This window comes from Pelobates fuscus, chromosome 2 (assembly GCF_036172605.1).
Source record: "Pelobates fuscus isolate aPelFus1 chromosome 2, aPelFus1.pri, whole genome shotgun sequence".
Classification (NCBI taxonomy): domain Eukaryota; kingdom Metazoa; phylum Chordata; class Amphibia; order Anura; family Pelobatidae; genus Pelobates; species Pelobates fuscus.
Window position 1 is genome coordinate 175,068,088 of NC_086318.1, and position 16,917 is coordinate 175,085,004.

At 41.1% G+C, this 16,917-nt stretch overlaps 1 protein-coding gene across 6 annotated transcripts in view; it reads left to right on the forward strand.

Annotated features, from left to right (window-relative positions):
* ADGRB3 (adhesion G protein-coupled receptor B3) overlaps positions 1 to 16,917 on the forward strand; it is an 880,860-nt gene that overhangs the window by 459,686 nt on the left and 404,257 nt on the right. For all 6 annotated transcript variants that reach the window (XM_063442965.1, XM_063442970.1, XM_063442966.1 and 3 more), the window contains one exon: positions 10,990 to 11,184. In XM_063442965.1, the coding sequence (XP_063299035.1) occupies positions 10,990 to 11,184 (195 nt within the window). The remainder of the gene's footprint in view (positions 1 to 10,989; positions 11,185 to 16,917) is intronic.

Consider the following 16,917-nt stretch of genomic DNA (forward strand, 5'->3'; position numbering starts at 1 on the left):
CCATTGGCTTTGTGAAACAGTAGCATAAATGGATAATAACATATGAAATCTATCAAGAAATTATTTACTTTTGAAATATGTTTAGGATTTATTAAATTCGCATTTGGAATAATGTTACATTATAATGACAATTTAGAACACCTAATACTTTAATTGCATAACAGCACATTGTGGACCTGTAAATCACCTAGTTAATTTATAGAATGGGTGAAATTAATAAGATGAAATGAGTATTTCAAAGACACAATACAGTAACATGACACTCCTTTCATTTAAAAGTGTGCAATCCCTAAACTCTGGAGAGAAAAAAGCAACAATTTGATTTAAGTTTAACCCTTTTACTGTTCAGTATATGAATAATGTATTCCCCCCCCTCCCCCCCCTCGGACATCAGCATTATAAATTTATCTATGGGAGTTAATGTATGTATAATAGGGGGAGACAATTATAGTCTTAAAGAAACATTTCAAACACCATAACCACTACCACACACTCCTGCTTGAAAGCTTCTATTATCTCTACTTTGCCAAGCCCTACATCATCTAGCTGCTCTTCTCTGTTGGTAGTAGTAGAGATGGAGAGTGGTACACGACAAACCCTAAGTAGAATGATTTGATTGTGTGCAGGTGCTGTGTGTGTGAAAGGGTGCTGTGTGTGTAAGGGTGCTGTGTGTGAGGGTGCTGTGTGTGTGGGCACTGTGTGTGTGGGTGCTGTGTGTGTGTGTGTCGGCGCTGTATGTGTGTGCAGGCGCTGTGCGTGTGTGCAGGCGCTGTGTGTGTGTGCAGGCGCTGTGTGTGTGAGGGCGCTGTGTGTGTAAGGGTGCTGTTAATGTGTGTGTGTGTGTGAGGGTGCTGTGTGTGTAAGGGTGCTGTTAGTGTGTGTGCTGTGTGTGTAAGGGTGATGTATGTGTGTGTGTGCTGTTTGTGTGCATTGTGTGGGGGTGGGGGGGCGTTTAGTAAATATCCCCCCTCCCTTCTTACCTTATGTAGGGAGGGGGCACTGTGCTGCTGCCATCCCTGGTGGTCCAGTGGTGAGTGAACTCTAGTCCCGCAGGGGCCTAGAGTTCACTCTCGCGAGATCTGAGCATTGCTGCGGTAACCGCGGCAACGCTCCAACCTCGCAAGAGGAACCCGGCGGAGCTGGTGGCAAGAGCTCCCCGGGTCCTCTCCTGCCTCCCTCCCTGCCTGTGGGTCTGCGAGGGAGATCTTTGTTATCCCTCGCAGACCCACAGGCAGGGAGGCACATAGCGTGTGCCGCAGGGTTTAGGGTGTGCCCAGGCACACCCGGCACACCCCATGCGCACGCGTATGGGTACTTCCTAGTCCAGTGCAGTATGTTAAGTGTCTCCACTTTATGCATGGAGACATTGAACACTCCCCCATAGAGATACATTGATTCAATGAGAAGATGCTGATAAGCTTGGCGCAGCACAGCTTTTTTTCTATGGGAAAGCATTGGAATGGCTGAGTACATCAAGTTTGATTACCTAAGCTAAAGTAAAGAGCACACTTATAGGAATTCAAAATAAACAAGATAACGTGATTTATTTTTTACAGTTGTGCAACAGCATACATTCGCAATTTCAGTCTGATTGCCAAACTTTTCCTAATATGTCAAGGTAGCTGAACTGAAACATTGGTTATATTCAAATGACCATCTGCTTAAAATAAATTTGCTCTTTTGTTTATTTTAAAGCCCTTCACATAAGAGCAGGGGTCAGGGCCGGCGCTTCCTATAAGGCGAACTAGGCAGCCGCCTAGGGCGCCATATAGGAGGGGGCGCCCTGCGCCCCCATCGCCGGCCCTTTAAATGCTGCAGCCGCCTGAGCGCTCTATAGAGAGCGCTCAGGTGGCTGCCGCACTGCCTCACCTCCCCTTCCCTGTAGCGTCGCCGAGCTCCCCTCCGGTCCGTGACCCGCCCGGACTGACAGGAAGTGCACACTGAGTGTGCACTTCCAGTCAGTCCGGCCCGGGTCGCGGACCGGAGAGGAACTCGGCCACGCTACAGGGAAGGGGAGGTGAGGAGAAGATTGCAGGGAGGGGAGGGGAGGGGGGGAAAGGAAGGTTGGAGGGAGGGGGGAGAAGATTACAGGGAGGGGGGGAGAGAAGATGGAAGGGAGGGGGAGAGCAGATTAAAGGGAGGGAGGGGGGAGAGCAGATTAAAGGGAGGGAGGGGGGAGAGAAGATTACAGGGAAGGAGGGGAGACGATTACAGGGAAGGAGGGGGGGAGAGAAGATTGGAGGGAGGGTGGAGAGAAGATTGGAGGGAGGGGGGAGAGAAGATTGGAGGGCGGGGGGAGAAAAGATTGGAGGGAGGGAGGGGGGAGAGAAGATTAAAGGGAGGGGGGAGAAGATTACAGGGAAGGGGGGGGGAGAGAAGATTGGAGGGAGAGAGAGGATTGGAGGTAGGGGGGAGAGAAGATTACAGGGAAGGAGGGGGGAGAGAAGATTGGAGGGAGGGGGAGAGAAGATTGGAGGGAGGGGGGAGAGAAGATTACAGGGAAGGAGGGGGGATAAGATTACAGGGAAGGAGGGGAGAAGATTACAGGGAATGAGGGGGGAGAGAAGATTACAGGGAGGGAGGGGGGAGTGGATAAGATTACGGGGAGGGGGGAGAAGATTACAGGGAGGGAGGGGGGGAGTGTAGAAGATCGGAGGGAGGGGGGAGAAGAAGAGAAGATTACAGGGAGGGAGGGGGGATATTACAGGGGGGAGAAGAAGAGAAGATTACTGGGAGGGGTGGGAAGAGAAGATTACAGGGAGGGAGGGAGGGAGAAGAAGAGAAGATTACAGGGGGGTAGAAGAAAAAGAGACCATTAAGGGAGGTGGGTGGGAGAGCAGAGACCACTAAGGGGCGGCGGAGATCTCTAAGGGGAGGGGAGGGGGGAGTAAGGACCATGGGGGGGAGTAAGGACCATTAGGAGAGGGGGGGATAGCAAGGACCATTAGGGGAGGAGAGGGGGGAGTAAGGACCATTAGGGGAGGAGAGGGGGGGAGTAAGGACCATTAGGGGAGGGGGGAGCAAGTACCATTAGGGGAGGGGGGGTAAGGACCATTAGGGGAGGGGAGGTGAGGTAAGGACCACTAGGGGAGGGGGGGAGTAAGGACCACTAGGGGAGTGGAGGGGGTAAGGACCACTGGGGGAGGTGGGGGGGAGTAAGGACCACTAAGGGGTTTGGGAGAGGGAGGACCACTAAAGGGGGGAAGGACCACCAAAGGGGGTAAGGAGGGAGAACCACTAAGGAGAGGGGAGGAGGGTAAGGACCACTAAGGGGGGGGAGAGGGTAATGACCACTGGGGGGGAGATTACCACTAAGGGGGTGTGGGGAGGAGGGGAAGGTTTACTAAGGGGTTTGGGAGAGGGAGGACCACTAAAGGGTTTGGGAGAGGGAGGACCACTAAGGGGAGGGATGGAGGACTACTAAGGGGGAGAGGAGGGAGTGAGAAGACCACCAAGGGGGGACTGCAGAGAGACAGGGGGCCAAGGGAGAGCACTAAGGGACAGAAGGGGAGAACACGGAGGGACAAGAGGGAAGGGGACATCAATAATTGATAGGAGGGGAGAGCACTATGAAAATGTTTAAAAAAAATAAAGAGCTGCTCCCCTCTCAGTCCCTATCCTACCCCTCAAACCGTCTCTTTTACACTACACACACACACAGAAACATACAATGCATTCCTACTCACACACAGACACACCCAAAAAACACAATGCATCCCTTACGTTCACACAAACACTCATTCTCTTACACACAGAAACAAAATGCATCTCTTACACAATCAATGCACCCCTTACATACACACACTGCATTAAATTACATACACAGAAACACACCTTGCACCCCTTACACACACACACACATTCACACACAGAAACATACAATGCATTCATTACACGCAAACACAAACTGCATCCCCTATAAACACACTACATCCCTTACACAAATCGGTATCCCTATACACTACATTCTATAAGAACACACACACATTGCATCCTCTACAATAACACATAAAACATCCCCTACACACATACACTCCACTTCCTATGAGAGAACTCATGGGTGGGCCATGTAGGTATTTAATGGTGGGCATTGTAGGCATACTCACGGTCAAGCCCTGGGGGCCCAGACCTTGAGCTGTGTAAGGGGCCCTAGAAATGGAGCTGCTTCCTGTTCGTTAATTGTTGTGAGCACTGTTAAAAACAGTCTCCAGAGAGCCACTTCTACACCAGACCTGTGGAGCCAGACTGAGCCCATCATCAGCCTCTTGTCCTCATCTGGTGGTAAGTAGACAATCCAATATATTATTAGTGGCACTAATCTCACATTAAATGGATACTATAGACACCAGAAGCACTACAGCATAATGTGTCTAAAGTGTTTTTTTTTCCTTTCTAAAAGACCTTAGACACAACTGGGTATTCCCTAAGTCCTGGACTGTTAGAGTAATAGTTTTTAGTTTTCAATTTTAAGTTATCGTTCCTGCCTGTGTATTTGCACATTATGCTAGCAAGATGCATTATTGGGCTTGTATAGAATATTTTTCCAGGGTGACTTTCATTCCCAGCCCAGGTCAATGTCAATGGAATCTTGGAAGATAAACCATGGATTTTCCTTTTCTGTTCCAAAATTCTATCCACAGCGTGTTGACATCATGTTGTAAAAGGTGTGTGAAAATGCCTCTTTTCTCCTGCAAGAGTTGAGTAGCACTCACACTATCTATCAGAGGCCATGGTACTACTGCTGATGGTGTATTGGGAAATCCAGACCCCTTCTCCTACCTTTCCCTCAATTTTTTCTTTGGATTAGGGCGTAATAATTATTATGGTGGGTTTGTTTTTACATATAGTTTTAATTAGACATGTGCAATTCATTTAGTTCCGAATGCAAATTCGGCCGAATTTCGGAAATTCAGACATTTGGAAGCATCCAATTGTCCAAAGTGCCAAATTTCGGAAGTGCCAAATTTGCGAATGGCGAACCGAACCAAATTGCCGAGGTGCCGAATTGGCGAATTTCAGAAGTGCTGAATTTCGGAATGCCGAACAGAATTGCCGAAGTGCCGAATTTCGGAAGTGCCGCAGTGCTTCGGATTTCTGAAAAGTGGCAAAACAGGAGAGGGTTGGGGTTAGGGGTTGGGGTAGCGTTAGGGTAGGGTTACTAGATGAGATAGAGGTAGGGTTAAGGGTAGGGTTAGGCTTGGAGTAGAGTTAGGGTAGGGTTAAGGATTGGGGTACTGTTAGTGGTTGGGGTTGGGGAAGGATTAGGGGTAAGGTTAGAGTTAGTGGTTGGAGAAGGGTTAGGGTAGGGTAACCCTAACCATATTCCTAACCCTACCCATAACTCTACCCCTAACCCTACCATAACCCTAACCCTACCCTACCCCTAATCCTACCCATAACTCTACCTCTGACCCTACCCCTAACCCTACCCTAACCCTAACCCTACCCCTAACCCTAAACCAACCCTAACTCTACCCTAACCCTAACCTAACCCTACCCTTAACCTGACCCCTAACCCTATACCAACCCTAACCCTACCCTAACCTAACCCTACCGCTAACCTAACCTAACCTAACCTAACCCTACCCTTAACAGTGAAAACTGCATACAGATAATATGGAGTAAGATAGTTTGTCCCACTCCTCTTTGCAGATCCTCTCCAAGTCATTAAGGTTTCAAAGGTAAATGTTTGGCAAATCGAACCTTCAGCTCCCTCCACATATTTTCTATGGGATTAAGAAGAGCCACACCTTTGTTGCCTTGGCTGTATTTTGGGTCATTGTCATGCTGGAATATCCATCCACGACCCATTTTCAATGCCCTGGCTGAGGGAAGGAGGTTCTCACCCAAGATTTAATGGTACATGGCCCCGCCGATCGTCCCTTTGAAGCAGTGCAGTTGTCCTGTCCCCTTAGCAGAAAAACACCCCCAAAGCATAATGTTTCCACCTCCATGTTTGACGGTGGGGATGGAGTTCTTGGGATCATAGGCAGCATTCTTACTCCTCCAAACACAGCGAGTTGAGTTGATGCCAAAGAGCTCGATTTTGGACTCATCTGACCACAACACTTTCACTGTTACCAATTGTTTTCTTGGTGACTATGGTCCAATCTGCCTTGAGTACATTAACAAGATCCTCCCATGTAGTTTTGGGCTGATTCCTCACCATTCTCACCAAGCTGCTTGACGATGGTCTTGTAGCCTCTTCCAGCCTTGTGTAGGTCTACAATCTTGTCCCTGACATTCTTTGGCAGTTCTTTGGTCTTGGCCATGGTGGAGAGTTTGGAATCTGATTGATGATTGCTTCTGTGGACAGGTGTCTTTTATACAGGTAACGAGCTGAGATTAGGAGCACTCCCTCTAACTCCTTAGTGACCAGATCGTTTTTCAATTTTATTACCGTTAAGGACCAGGGCTGTTTTTACATTTTTGCAGTGTTTGTGTTTAGCTGTAATTGTCCTCTTACTCATCTACTGTACCCACACATATTATATACAGTTTTTATCACCATTAAATTGTCTTTCTAAAGATACCATTATTTTCATCATATAATATAATTTACTATTAACAAATTATAAAATATGATCAAAAAAATACGTTTTCTAACCCCTTGCTAAATAGTTTCCTAATTTTTTCCTGAATTTATAAATACCCAATGTTAACATGTTCTTAGCTTTTTTTTTTGCAAGTTATAGGGCAATACGAAGAAGTAGCACTTTGCTATTTCCAAGTCATTTGTTTTCAAAATTAACAAAAGTTACATTGTATCACTGATATCTGTCAGGAATCCCTGAATAACTCTTCACATGTATATATATATATTTTTAAAAGAAGACAACCTAAAGTATTATACTTGGGGTATTTTGACTCTTTTCATGCAACCATTTTTCCAACCATTTTTCCACCAATCTTTTCCACCAATTTCCGCCAAATATTAAAAAAATTATAATAATTGGTGATTTTTTTTACACACAACAATTTAAGAATAAATGTATTAAGAACTTTAAGGGTTACTGCCAAAGAACACCCCAATATGTGTTCAGCAACATCTCCTGAGTAGAGTGATACCCCCCATGTATACATGTGTCAGGTTCTTTGGGGGCTAAAGACCTTATTTGGAGGGTGCCCATTTCAGGTTTCCAACTTGGAATTTTCACAGCTGGTCATCATGCACCCAAGTCCTACTTGGGACATTTTTAAAGCCGGCCAATGTAATTTACCGCCATCAAACCATGTATTTTTGAAAGGATGACGCCCTAGGGTATTTCAAATTGTGGTAGTTTAACACTTTCCCTGCACTAATTCTACTAACAGTCTTTGTCAAACGTTTGGGTAGGCATTTGTTGTGTTATTTTTCACATACATTGTACTTTAGGCATATTTTATCAGCTCCTGTTATGCGTTACTGCCACAAAACACCCCAATATGTGTCCAGTAACATCTCCTGAGTACAGTGATATGACCTATGCATAGGTTTGTTGGGTTGTTTGAGGGGTGCAATGCCAAACCTCTGACATGTGTTTTTGAAATATGACATATCTTCTTTGCCGATCTTCTTTTTGGGGACCTTTTTACATATCCAAATTTATTTTCTTGCCATGAACGTGCATATATTTGTAAAGTTGAAGCTCCAAGGTATTGTATATGGAGTGTTTTGATGCCTTTAATACAACTGATTTAAAAGTTGGAGAAAATGAGTGCTGGTAATTTTTCAATTTTCATTTTTACACACACATTTGTGTGTGATTTAGGGGAGCCTGTTGTTAGTTATTGCAAGAAAGCACTCCAGGTTGTTTTCTGCAAGGCCTCCTGAGTAGTTATAGGTCCTGATGCACACTGGCTTCCTTGTGCTCTCAGCTCTGCCACGTACAGAGACCACCACAGTCCTCTCAGGTGGATGGTGGTAAGAAGGTATCTTGTTTCTGTACTTAACTGCCAACAGCTCCTTTTGGCACAGAGCTGAAGTCTCCCCCCTTCGTAGCAGGGTGCGTGCAAGTTGTCCTGGGAAACCTGCGTGGTTCTTTCTGATTGTAACTCAAGCTACTGTACCAAAACAATACAGTAGCTTGAACAAAGGGACACTTGTATAAAAAGTGTCTATATACAAGTGGTACCCTGTTCATCAGGGAGAATTTCAGGTCCCAGACAATCTTGCCCCTGGTTCCCATATGTTCTGGGCAACTTCTGGGTTCAAGGTGGCTATCCTTTCCCTCAGACACCCAGAAGGCCTCAGTGTACCCATTCTTGCTCTTACAGAGCTTATACCCCTATACACCATACCTGCAGCTCTTGAAAGGAATATACTGCTTGAATCCCAGCCTTCCCTTATACTTCATAAGGGATTCATCAACGCATATATTCCTTCCAGGTGTATAAGCCTCTGCAAACCTGGCAGCGAAGTGGGTAATAGGGGGCGGATTTTATACAGCCTGTCAAACTGGACATGCTCCATAGGGGGGCACACACTGTTGTCGCTGAAGTGCATGAAATGTAGAATCATTTCATACCTCTTCCTCGACATACACTGGGAATAAATGGGGGTAAAGCAGATAGGGGGCTTCTTTATGATGCCCATCAGGATAGTCAATGCCCAAAATGCTATAAATTCTAGCACATCGATGCGGGCCCATTGCTGCTTTGCCAAAAGAGTCAAGCTTTGCAGCATAGAACTGATGGGCATATAAATTAGTTTGGGTGGCAATGTTCATCAATACATCATTGCCCCGAAACACCTCCATAAACTTTTGGGGGCTAAATCCTGCAACATCCACATTGATGCCAGGATTTGCGGTGAGGGTGGGATATCTGACCTATGGCAATGAGGCGCTACCAGCGTTGTATTTAGAGCAAGGCTGGCAAAGGCATTTAACTTGGGCGGTACTTTCACTGGGGCGGCAAAAAAAGATGATGCCCAAACACCTTGGCAAATGCCTTGCCAGCCTCTTGCCCTTGGAGACCAGAGGGCTGGCCGGCTGGCCACCTCAGGGCCCCCAAGGCTGGCATCTCCTGATGTTGTGTGCGGGATATGACATCACTCCAGCTCCAGCATAAAAAAAAATGAAACCCTAAAAAATGCAAAGGCAGCAAAATAAGTGCTGCTATGCAAGAGTCAGTGATTTATTGTGATCACTTGCAAGATAGAGGTTAATGGCTCTGAAAAGAGCCTTTGGGTTTCACAATTTTACAAATCCCTACCTAAAACTACTTAAATCTCTCTACCTAAAACAGATCTCTCTCTCACTAAAACACAAGTGAAGAGAGGGAGGGATATCCACACTGAACAGAGTCAATATTTACTAAAATTGACCGGACCAGATAAATGGGGATCATAGTAATAATAAATATTATTATAGGGGCAAGCTCTGATTAAATGACCTTAGCCTCCCTCTATGATGAGGCAGGCTAGGGACAACCCCAGAAGCCCCATGATGCAGTTCCATATTGGAAGTCACACGGCGGGGTGGGGGGAGAGGAAGATGGAAAAAAAATCATTTTTTAAAAATGTATTTTATTTAATAGCTCTGACTCTCTGTGTCTCAGTCCTTATGGGGTTAATAGCTCTGGATTATTTCTTCTGGATTATTTCTCACTGTTAAAATACACCTACCATTAAAATTATAGACTGATTATTTCTTTGTCAGTGGGCAAACGTTTAAACTCAGCAGGGGATCAAATATCTTTTTTTCCCTCACTGTAGATGAGACATTATTAGAGACAATGATCTGTGGTCTGGACTTTAATGAAATGTTTAAAATATATATGTATATGGAAGTCAGTATTTCTGGATAAATGCAACCTTTGCAATGCTGCACTAAGTGCAATGTAGTGTAAAATATAAAGGATAATCAAATATACATTTAAACACATTTACACTTAAATACATATCTTGCAATATTATATGTTAACAAAAGTACCTTATTTCAGTGGAGGCATAAGATTGTGGAAGTTCTAGCTATGCATGATATGTGAATTGACAATTCTGAAACCCAAAAAGAGGCAAACAAAACATATATATTTTTTTTTTTAAAAGCACACTATAAGTCATCATCATCAGTCTTTCAGTTGCAAGAATACAATTTTAACCAAGTCTAAAGTTACATTGCACATGATAGCTTTAGTAAACTTGCAGCTGGCCATAATGATGGCAAATGAGGGGGGCTATAGCTGAGTATATAATAAAATACAATATAAAACATAGCCAAAACCAATTAAATAAAAAATAAATAAGTACAATTAAACTAGGAATGCAGTATGACTGTATAATTCCATCGCAATGGCCACTATCACTTGCTGGAAATGAGCCTGCTGCTCTTCTACAAAATTGGGGTTGTCTTTGCCACTTCCAAACAGCTCATCAGAGTGGCAAACCCCATCATCAGAGGGCCTTACGTTCAGTGTCTTTGAATTTATCTTTACATTTTCCTACTGTCACAAGTTGTGACAACCAGATGATAATCCTCGTGTGTCAAAAATGTAAAATGGATGCCTTTCCACTCCATATTCAAACATGGGGGAAATAACGTAATTTTACCAGGACATTCTGATTAAGTCTAAATCACATTTAATTTACATGCCTAAATTACTTGCAGATAGAAATCACATGAAATGTCTATGCAGGTAACCAAATTATAATAAAAAAACGTATTTTAGTGTGCATCTACTTGTAAATTGTTGGTGTTTCAAAGCATGTCATTAATGTTTTGTCTTTTTTCTATGCTAACTGTACACCATTTATTTCAAAAATGTAAACTAATTCATTTTAGAGTGTAGGTCATGTCTCAAATATCTTAGCAAACTGCTATACTGTTTTGTTGTATTTTCTTAGTGATAAAACATATTTCTTGTTTCCTGTGCTTTTTTAATAAATGTAAAGGTCTCTGAGATGACAGGCACAATTTATTTTAAACATAGCGCTTTGTTCCAATTGTTGTCAAATGTATTCTTCTTATTTTAATAAAAATGAATGCATTACTTGTTTTATCATTTCAGATAAAGGAACATCTTGCAAAGGGGCAACGTACATTGGCAGGGGAAGGGATGTCTCAGGTGACCAAAACATTGCTTGATTTGACTCAGAGGAAGCATTTTTATGCAGGAGATCTTCTGATCTCGGTGGAAATCCTAAGAAATGTCACAGACACTTTCAAAAGAGCAAGCTACATTCCTGCATCCGATGGTGTACAGGTAACATATAACAGAATATTAAACATACAAATTAATATTAAATAAAAAAAAGTTAATTATGATTGTAACTACTCAGAGATGTTAAGATGAATTCTGTTGTTTAATAACTTTATACAAAATAATTTACTTTTAAACTCAGTGAAAGCCATGACGAATTCTCTATGAATCTTCTAGTGTTAACACAGTTTTTATTTTTTTCCCTTGAAGTTAAGCCAATTTTCAGCATATGTCTATTTATTATATTAAGTAATATTTTTTTTTTTTAAACTGTGTGTATTGGTTTTAGATGATACATATAACTTAAAAGGACACTCTGCTGCCCAAATGAAAAAAGAAAATTACTGTCTAGTAGATATAACCCAATGCAAACATGCATACTTTTAGTTATGCATTTTTTTTCATTGTGGTAAATCTAAAATTGGCTTCCAGCTCTCTTGTCTGAAGCCTTTGTAAGACGTCCCCTTCTAACCAGTCTAGACTTTCTGTGGCTGTCTTACCACAGACTTTCCAATGCAGCTCAATGAGACGTCTCTGCAAAGGAGATATTCTGAGCAATTACTTACTCTTGAGTTTAGATTCACTGAGCTAAACAACTACAAAGTAACAGGGCAAGTTCTCTGATTGACAGCCAGGACGTGTAATTTGTAAAAGTGTAAATTCCTATTATGATCTGTGACTTTTTAAAATGGAAAATAAATGGTACACTCTTTACACAGCAGGATAAAGTGGACACATTCTTCGCAGGGTTCTGTAGTGTTTCTTTAAACTTAACACAATTAGCCCCAATCCAGACAATAAAAAACAAAGAAAAAAAGAGTTACCTGGGCACTAGCCCAAATCCCTATGCATATAGGGATTTGGACTCCAATTGCCATTAGATGTAAGCCCACCTGCCATGTCCTACACTAACAATTCACCTTGCTTGATTCAAGCAAAGATATCTCTAATGAGACAGAGAGGAGTATTTTTCTACACCCCTACCCACTTATTAACCCTTAATAGGGAACACATGGGCTGGGTGGCAGCATTGTAACTTGGTGTGTGATACAAAGGGGAATACAAACACACAAAAATTAGTACTGCGCTCAAACTCTCACTACTCCTGGGCGACAGCAACGACCATAGCACACATCAACATCAATACATAGAATAAAAACCAAAGAAAAAAGAGTTACCTGTGCACTAGCCCAAATCCCTGTGCATATTTAAATAAATTGAGGTTTTTAGTATCATGCCAATGGCCATTAGATGTAAGCCCACCTGCAATGTAAAGGCAATCCTTTTAGGTGGGTCCTACACTAACAATGCACCTTGCTTCCTTCAGCTTCAGGCAAAGACTACACTTGAATAAGGCATCTTATGGTGTCCAATTTAGAACACAAAGCACATTTTAAGATCTGGCAAATGTTTTTGCTTGCACTTGTGTATGCACTTTTTGCTTGAAAAATAGAACCTCAAATGCAAATGTTTTTTCTTTGTGATGCAAGATCTGTGAAAAATCAGCCATACAATTTCCTCATTTTCTCATGCAAAAGAGAATAATTACTTGCAAAAAGCACAAATTAACTCCACAGACTTTTTTCAGTACCAAAAAGCAAACACAAGTAGTGGAACCCAAACACGTAAGACAGAATTTTATCAAGGCTAACCTTATGCTGTTCTGGATGCAGCGCTAATTACTGAAAGGTGCCCCATTGGTTGCAATGGTGATTGCATCTTGTTTATTATTTTGCCTCAAATTAGCACTTGTTTTTGCCTCAATAATTCTAAGCCCCTGATGTCCTATAGTTGAAAGCTGAAGAAAAAGTCAGACTGTGACATTTATAGTGGGCAGTATCATTGTCACTTCTTTGCAAATTGCATTATCCAACTTTTATAATGACTGCTTTGTTTACATGCATGCCTAAGATTGGCCAGTTTCCCACAGTGGAATTCAAAACTGGAATGACATTCAAAAAATTTAAAGGGACATTCTTGGAGCAATAACAATGTCATCACATTGATGTTGTTATTGTACGAGGAGATCCCATGTGCTGTCTTACTGATGAATGTTTCAACCACAAAATCTGCAACATGACACCCGATCGCTCTGCCGCTTCATTACCTATGAATGTCGGAGGCTTCAATCAGGAAGACTCGGAATGGATACTTCTGATTGGCTGAGAGCATCAGCAGATTCTCTTAGCCAACCACTAGCTCTTCATTCAGAAAAGTGAGTTAAAAGGGTATGTATTTTGCTGCTTTAAATCTCTGGCATTCAGAGGAAGCGCAGGACAATCAGGTGCCTTCTTGCAGACTTTGGGGTTAATCCATTTGTTAACGGTTTAAACCCTTCAGGTAAGATTTTGACAGGGACCTTCTTGTACAATAATATCTTAATTTTGATTAAGTTGTTATGGTGATAGGAGTGGTCGTTTAATGGTAAAATCACAAACACACACATACACACACACACACAACCTTCCCACTCAATCACACTCAGATAACCCCACACATATTTCCACTCAGCTAACTTCACATACAATAATACTCAGCCAACCCTACACACAATCACACCAATCCAACTATTCACACAAGTACAATCGACCAACTCCACACTCAATCACACTCAGTAAACTCCGCACTCAACCAAATCCTACATACAATCCCACTTGGTTAACTCCATACATAATCAAACTAAGCCAACTCTACACACAATCACATTCAGTTAGCCCCATACTCAAATCACAATCAGCCAACTCGACATATCACTCTTAGCAAACCACCACAATTACACTCAGCCACCACACATGGAAAATATTATGTGTATTCCTTAGAGGGAGTGATGAGGGAGGCATTTTTTATTTATAACTGTACCGGCGACTGGCTCTATATTAGAATAGGATTCATGAAAATACTTTCAATGGCTGTAAATAATCTCATTAAAAAAACAGAAAAACAAACAAAAACACAAACAAACAGATCTGTCACACAGATGTAGAGATATATAGAGAAGGTTTCAGAAACCAGTTTTAATCTATACAAAGTAACATTTTATTTCAAAATATATACTTATTTTTAAAAATTAAACTTGTATTACTTCACTTTTGGTATCATGACTGACTAGCATATTGTAAAATCCAAAGTTGAGTTAAAATAAAAAATAATGTTGAAGAAAATGTTGGTATTATTTCACAAAAACAGAGGCAGCTAGCTTGTTTTCATTCTCAAAGACGGTGGAGCATGTACAATGGTGCAATTGTATTTACATGTGTCATTGACAATGGAGAGTGGGTGGTGGTGTTAAATGTCTCTGTAGACTCCGGTGACCTCACTTGATGATGCCATTGTAGGCAGATTATTTATCTCTCTATCCACAATAATGAGTCAATAAAACATATGATTTGTAGTATTGTTACTATTAATAATTATGTTAGAGAATTTTGTATGGATATTTTTTTTATTGCATTTTGGTTTGATATTAATGGCCTTGGGAAAGATATAATACATCCAATGCTCTGCTTTGTTTGTATGTTTAATAACTTTATCTACCACATCGTTCTCTTGCTTCTAAAATACTCAATGTCCAGAGCACTGCTATAGAGCACCATATTTCACTGCATAATGGTCACAGATTTTATGCCTAATTCCGTTCCTTATAAATCAAAGTGCAACCATTATGTGAAGCTTTATTATATGTGTCCATTATGCAAAGCTTTGTTTTTTTAACATTTTAACAGTTGCTGATAACATAGCACATTTTCTAATGCATCACGTAAACTCTTATCATGTTCCATGTCCTCCTGTCATTTCTTAATGCATTACATAGATAAAATGCACAAAAATACAATAAACTGATAAGTAATAAACCTTCTCTTCGGTATAAGATCAGTATGATATTCGCCACCAGTTTTCAAGAATAAGAATGTCTCACAACAAAAACAGCCATGATCAGTTATGTGACTATTATATGATGAATTGAATTTTAACCAATTTTGAGACTGAAAAACCAGGGTGCGACTATTATGCAGTGGGAACTATTATGCGGTGAAATACATATTTACCTAGTTGAGGTAGATGATTAGGAGTTGTTTGTTCTTTCAACTACAACTTTATGGTGAATATGAAATGGCTAGTAGAGAAAACAAAAAGCATATTTCACTTTAGTAATACTCTAGGTATAAATGAAATATTAAAGCAATGCACGTCCAATACTTATCACCCTGCAAGTAAACCTAAATTATCATTAATGGGGTACTGGTGCTTCTTCTATGATTATATGTTGTAATAGGTACAACACTTGTACTGTGTCTGGTTCTGTGTCTCACACCTTTTATATGCTGTTTTATAAATATACTTGGGTGTCTTTACACTACGCTAAAGACACTCAGACCACTTAATTTAATTGAAGTGGTCTGGATGCAGTGTCCTGGTACCCTTAAGAATGTAATGTAAAACAATGCAATTTCAGAGAAACTGCAATGTTTACATTGCAGGCTTATGACTACCTCTAGTAGCTGTCTACCAGACATCCACTAGAGGAGCTTCCTTGATTCACACATTGTTTAACCCCATGAAATGATGCTAGACATCCTATGGGGGTGGACTAATGCGCGCACCGTGCTTGCCATGCATGTAGTCATATTGTACAAAATAAAATAACAAGCTTCATATCTATATCCCTCTATTATATGGCCTCATATTACTAACAAATTCAGTATTCTAGCTGAAATAACAGACACTCCTGCCACAGTTTATCCCATAATGGATAGGAAGGAAACTTGCTGTATTGGGTAGAAAATGCTATCAGAGAGATACATGATAGTGGTCACTGTTTGATAAATAACTGTGGTTACACTCGTCACTTTGCTCAGATTTGGTCAATTTGACAGACAGACAGACAGACAGACAGACAGACAGACAGACAGACAGACAGACAGACAGACAGACAGACAGACAGACAGACAGACAGACAGACAGACAGACTTTGAAAATATCATAAACACCATATTTAAATTAAATATCTATTACCTAAAACCATAAAACCATAGATATAAAATTATAAATAATAATATTTTCATAATTATTATTTGATCATCTATTTTCTGACTTCTGGCATTATATACCATAATCAACAATAATTTCTGCTCTACAGTATTACCATCTTTCAAAACAGCAGATTTAAAAGAAGATAATCAACATTTATCTTTAGTTTTGGAAGATGATGCCACAGAGAATTGTGAGACTGGTTATCTGACAAAATTGATTATCTGCCAGCCATAGTTCCCATTGACAGAAAGACAATCAATGCCACACTATACATGCTGATTTAGTAGATATGCAATGTTAGTCCTTTTTTTTTTTTTTTTCTTTTTTTTAAAAGCAGCTATACGTTTTCTTTAAGGGATTGCAGAAACTTTACAGCAGGTAATATTGGGTACTTTGAGTTTCTCAGTATTTTGTATGCAATAAAAATGATTAAGAGGATGTTGACGCAAGGGAATAGTAATGGATGTACATGATGAGACAAAAGAGTGCATTCAGCTACTGAAAGCTGCTGAGAACAATACACTCGAAGAAAAGATTATAATATCTTCCAGTGGTATAGTGTTACATAAATAAATTCAAGCAATTTAAGTCCTCTTATAGTTATACTATATAAAGTCAAGTAAACAGCATGTTTTTTTAGCATTAAGCCATAGCAGCACACTAAAGAAATTTGTTTAGTCAATGTTTATTCAGTTGACTATATAA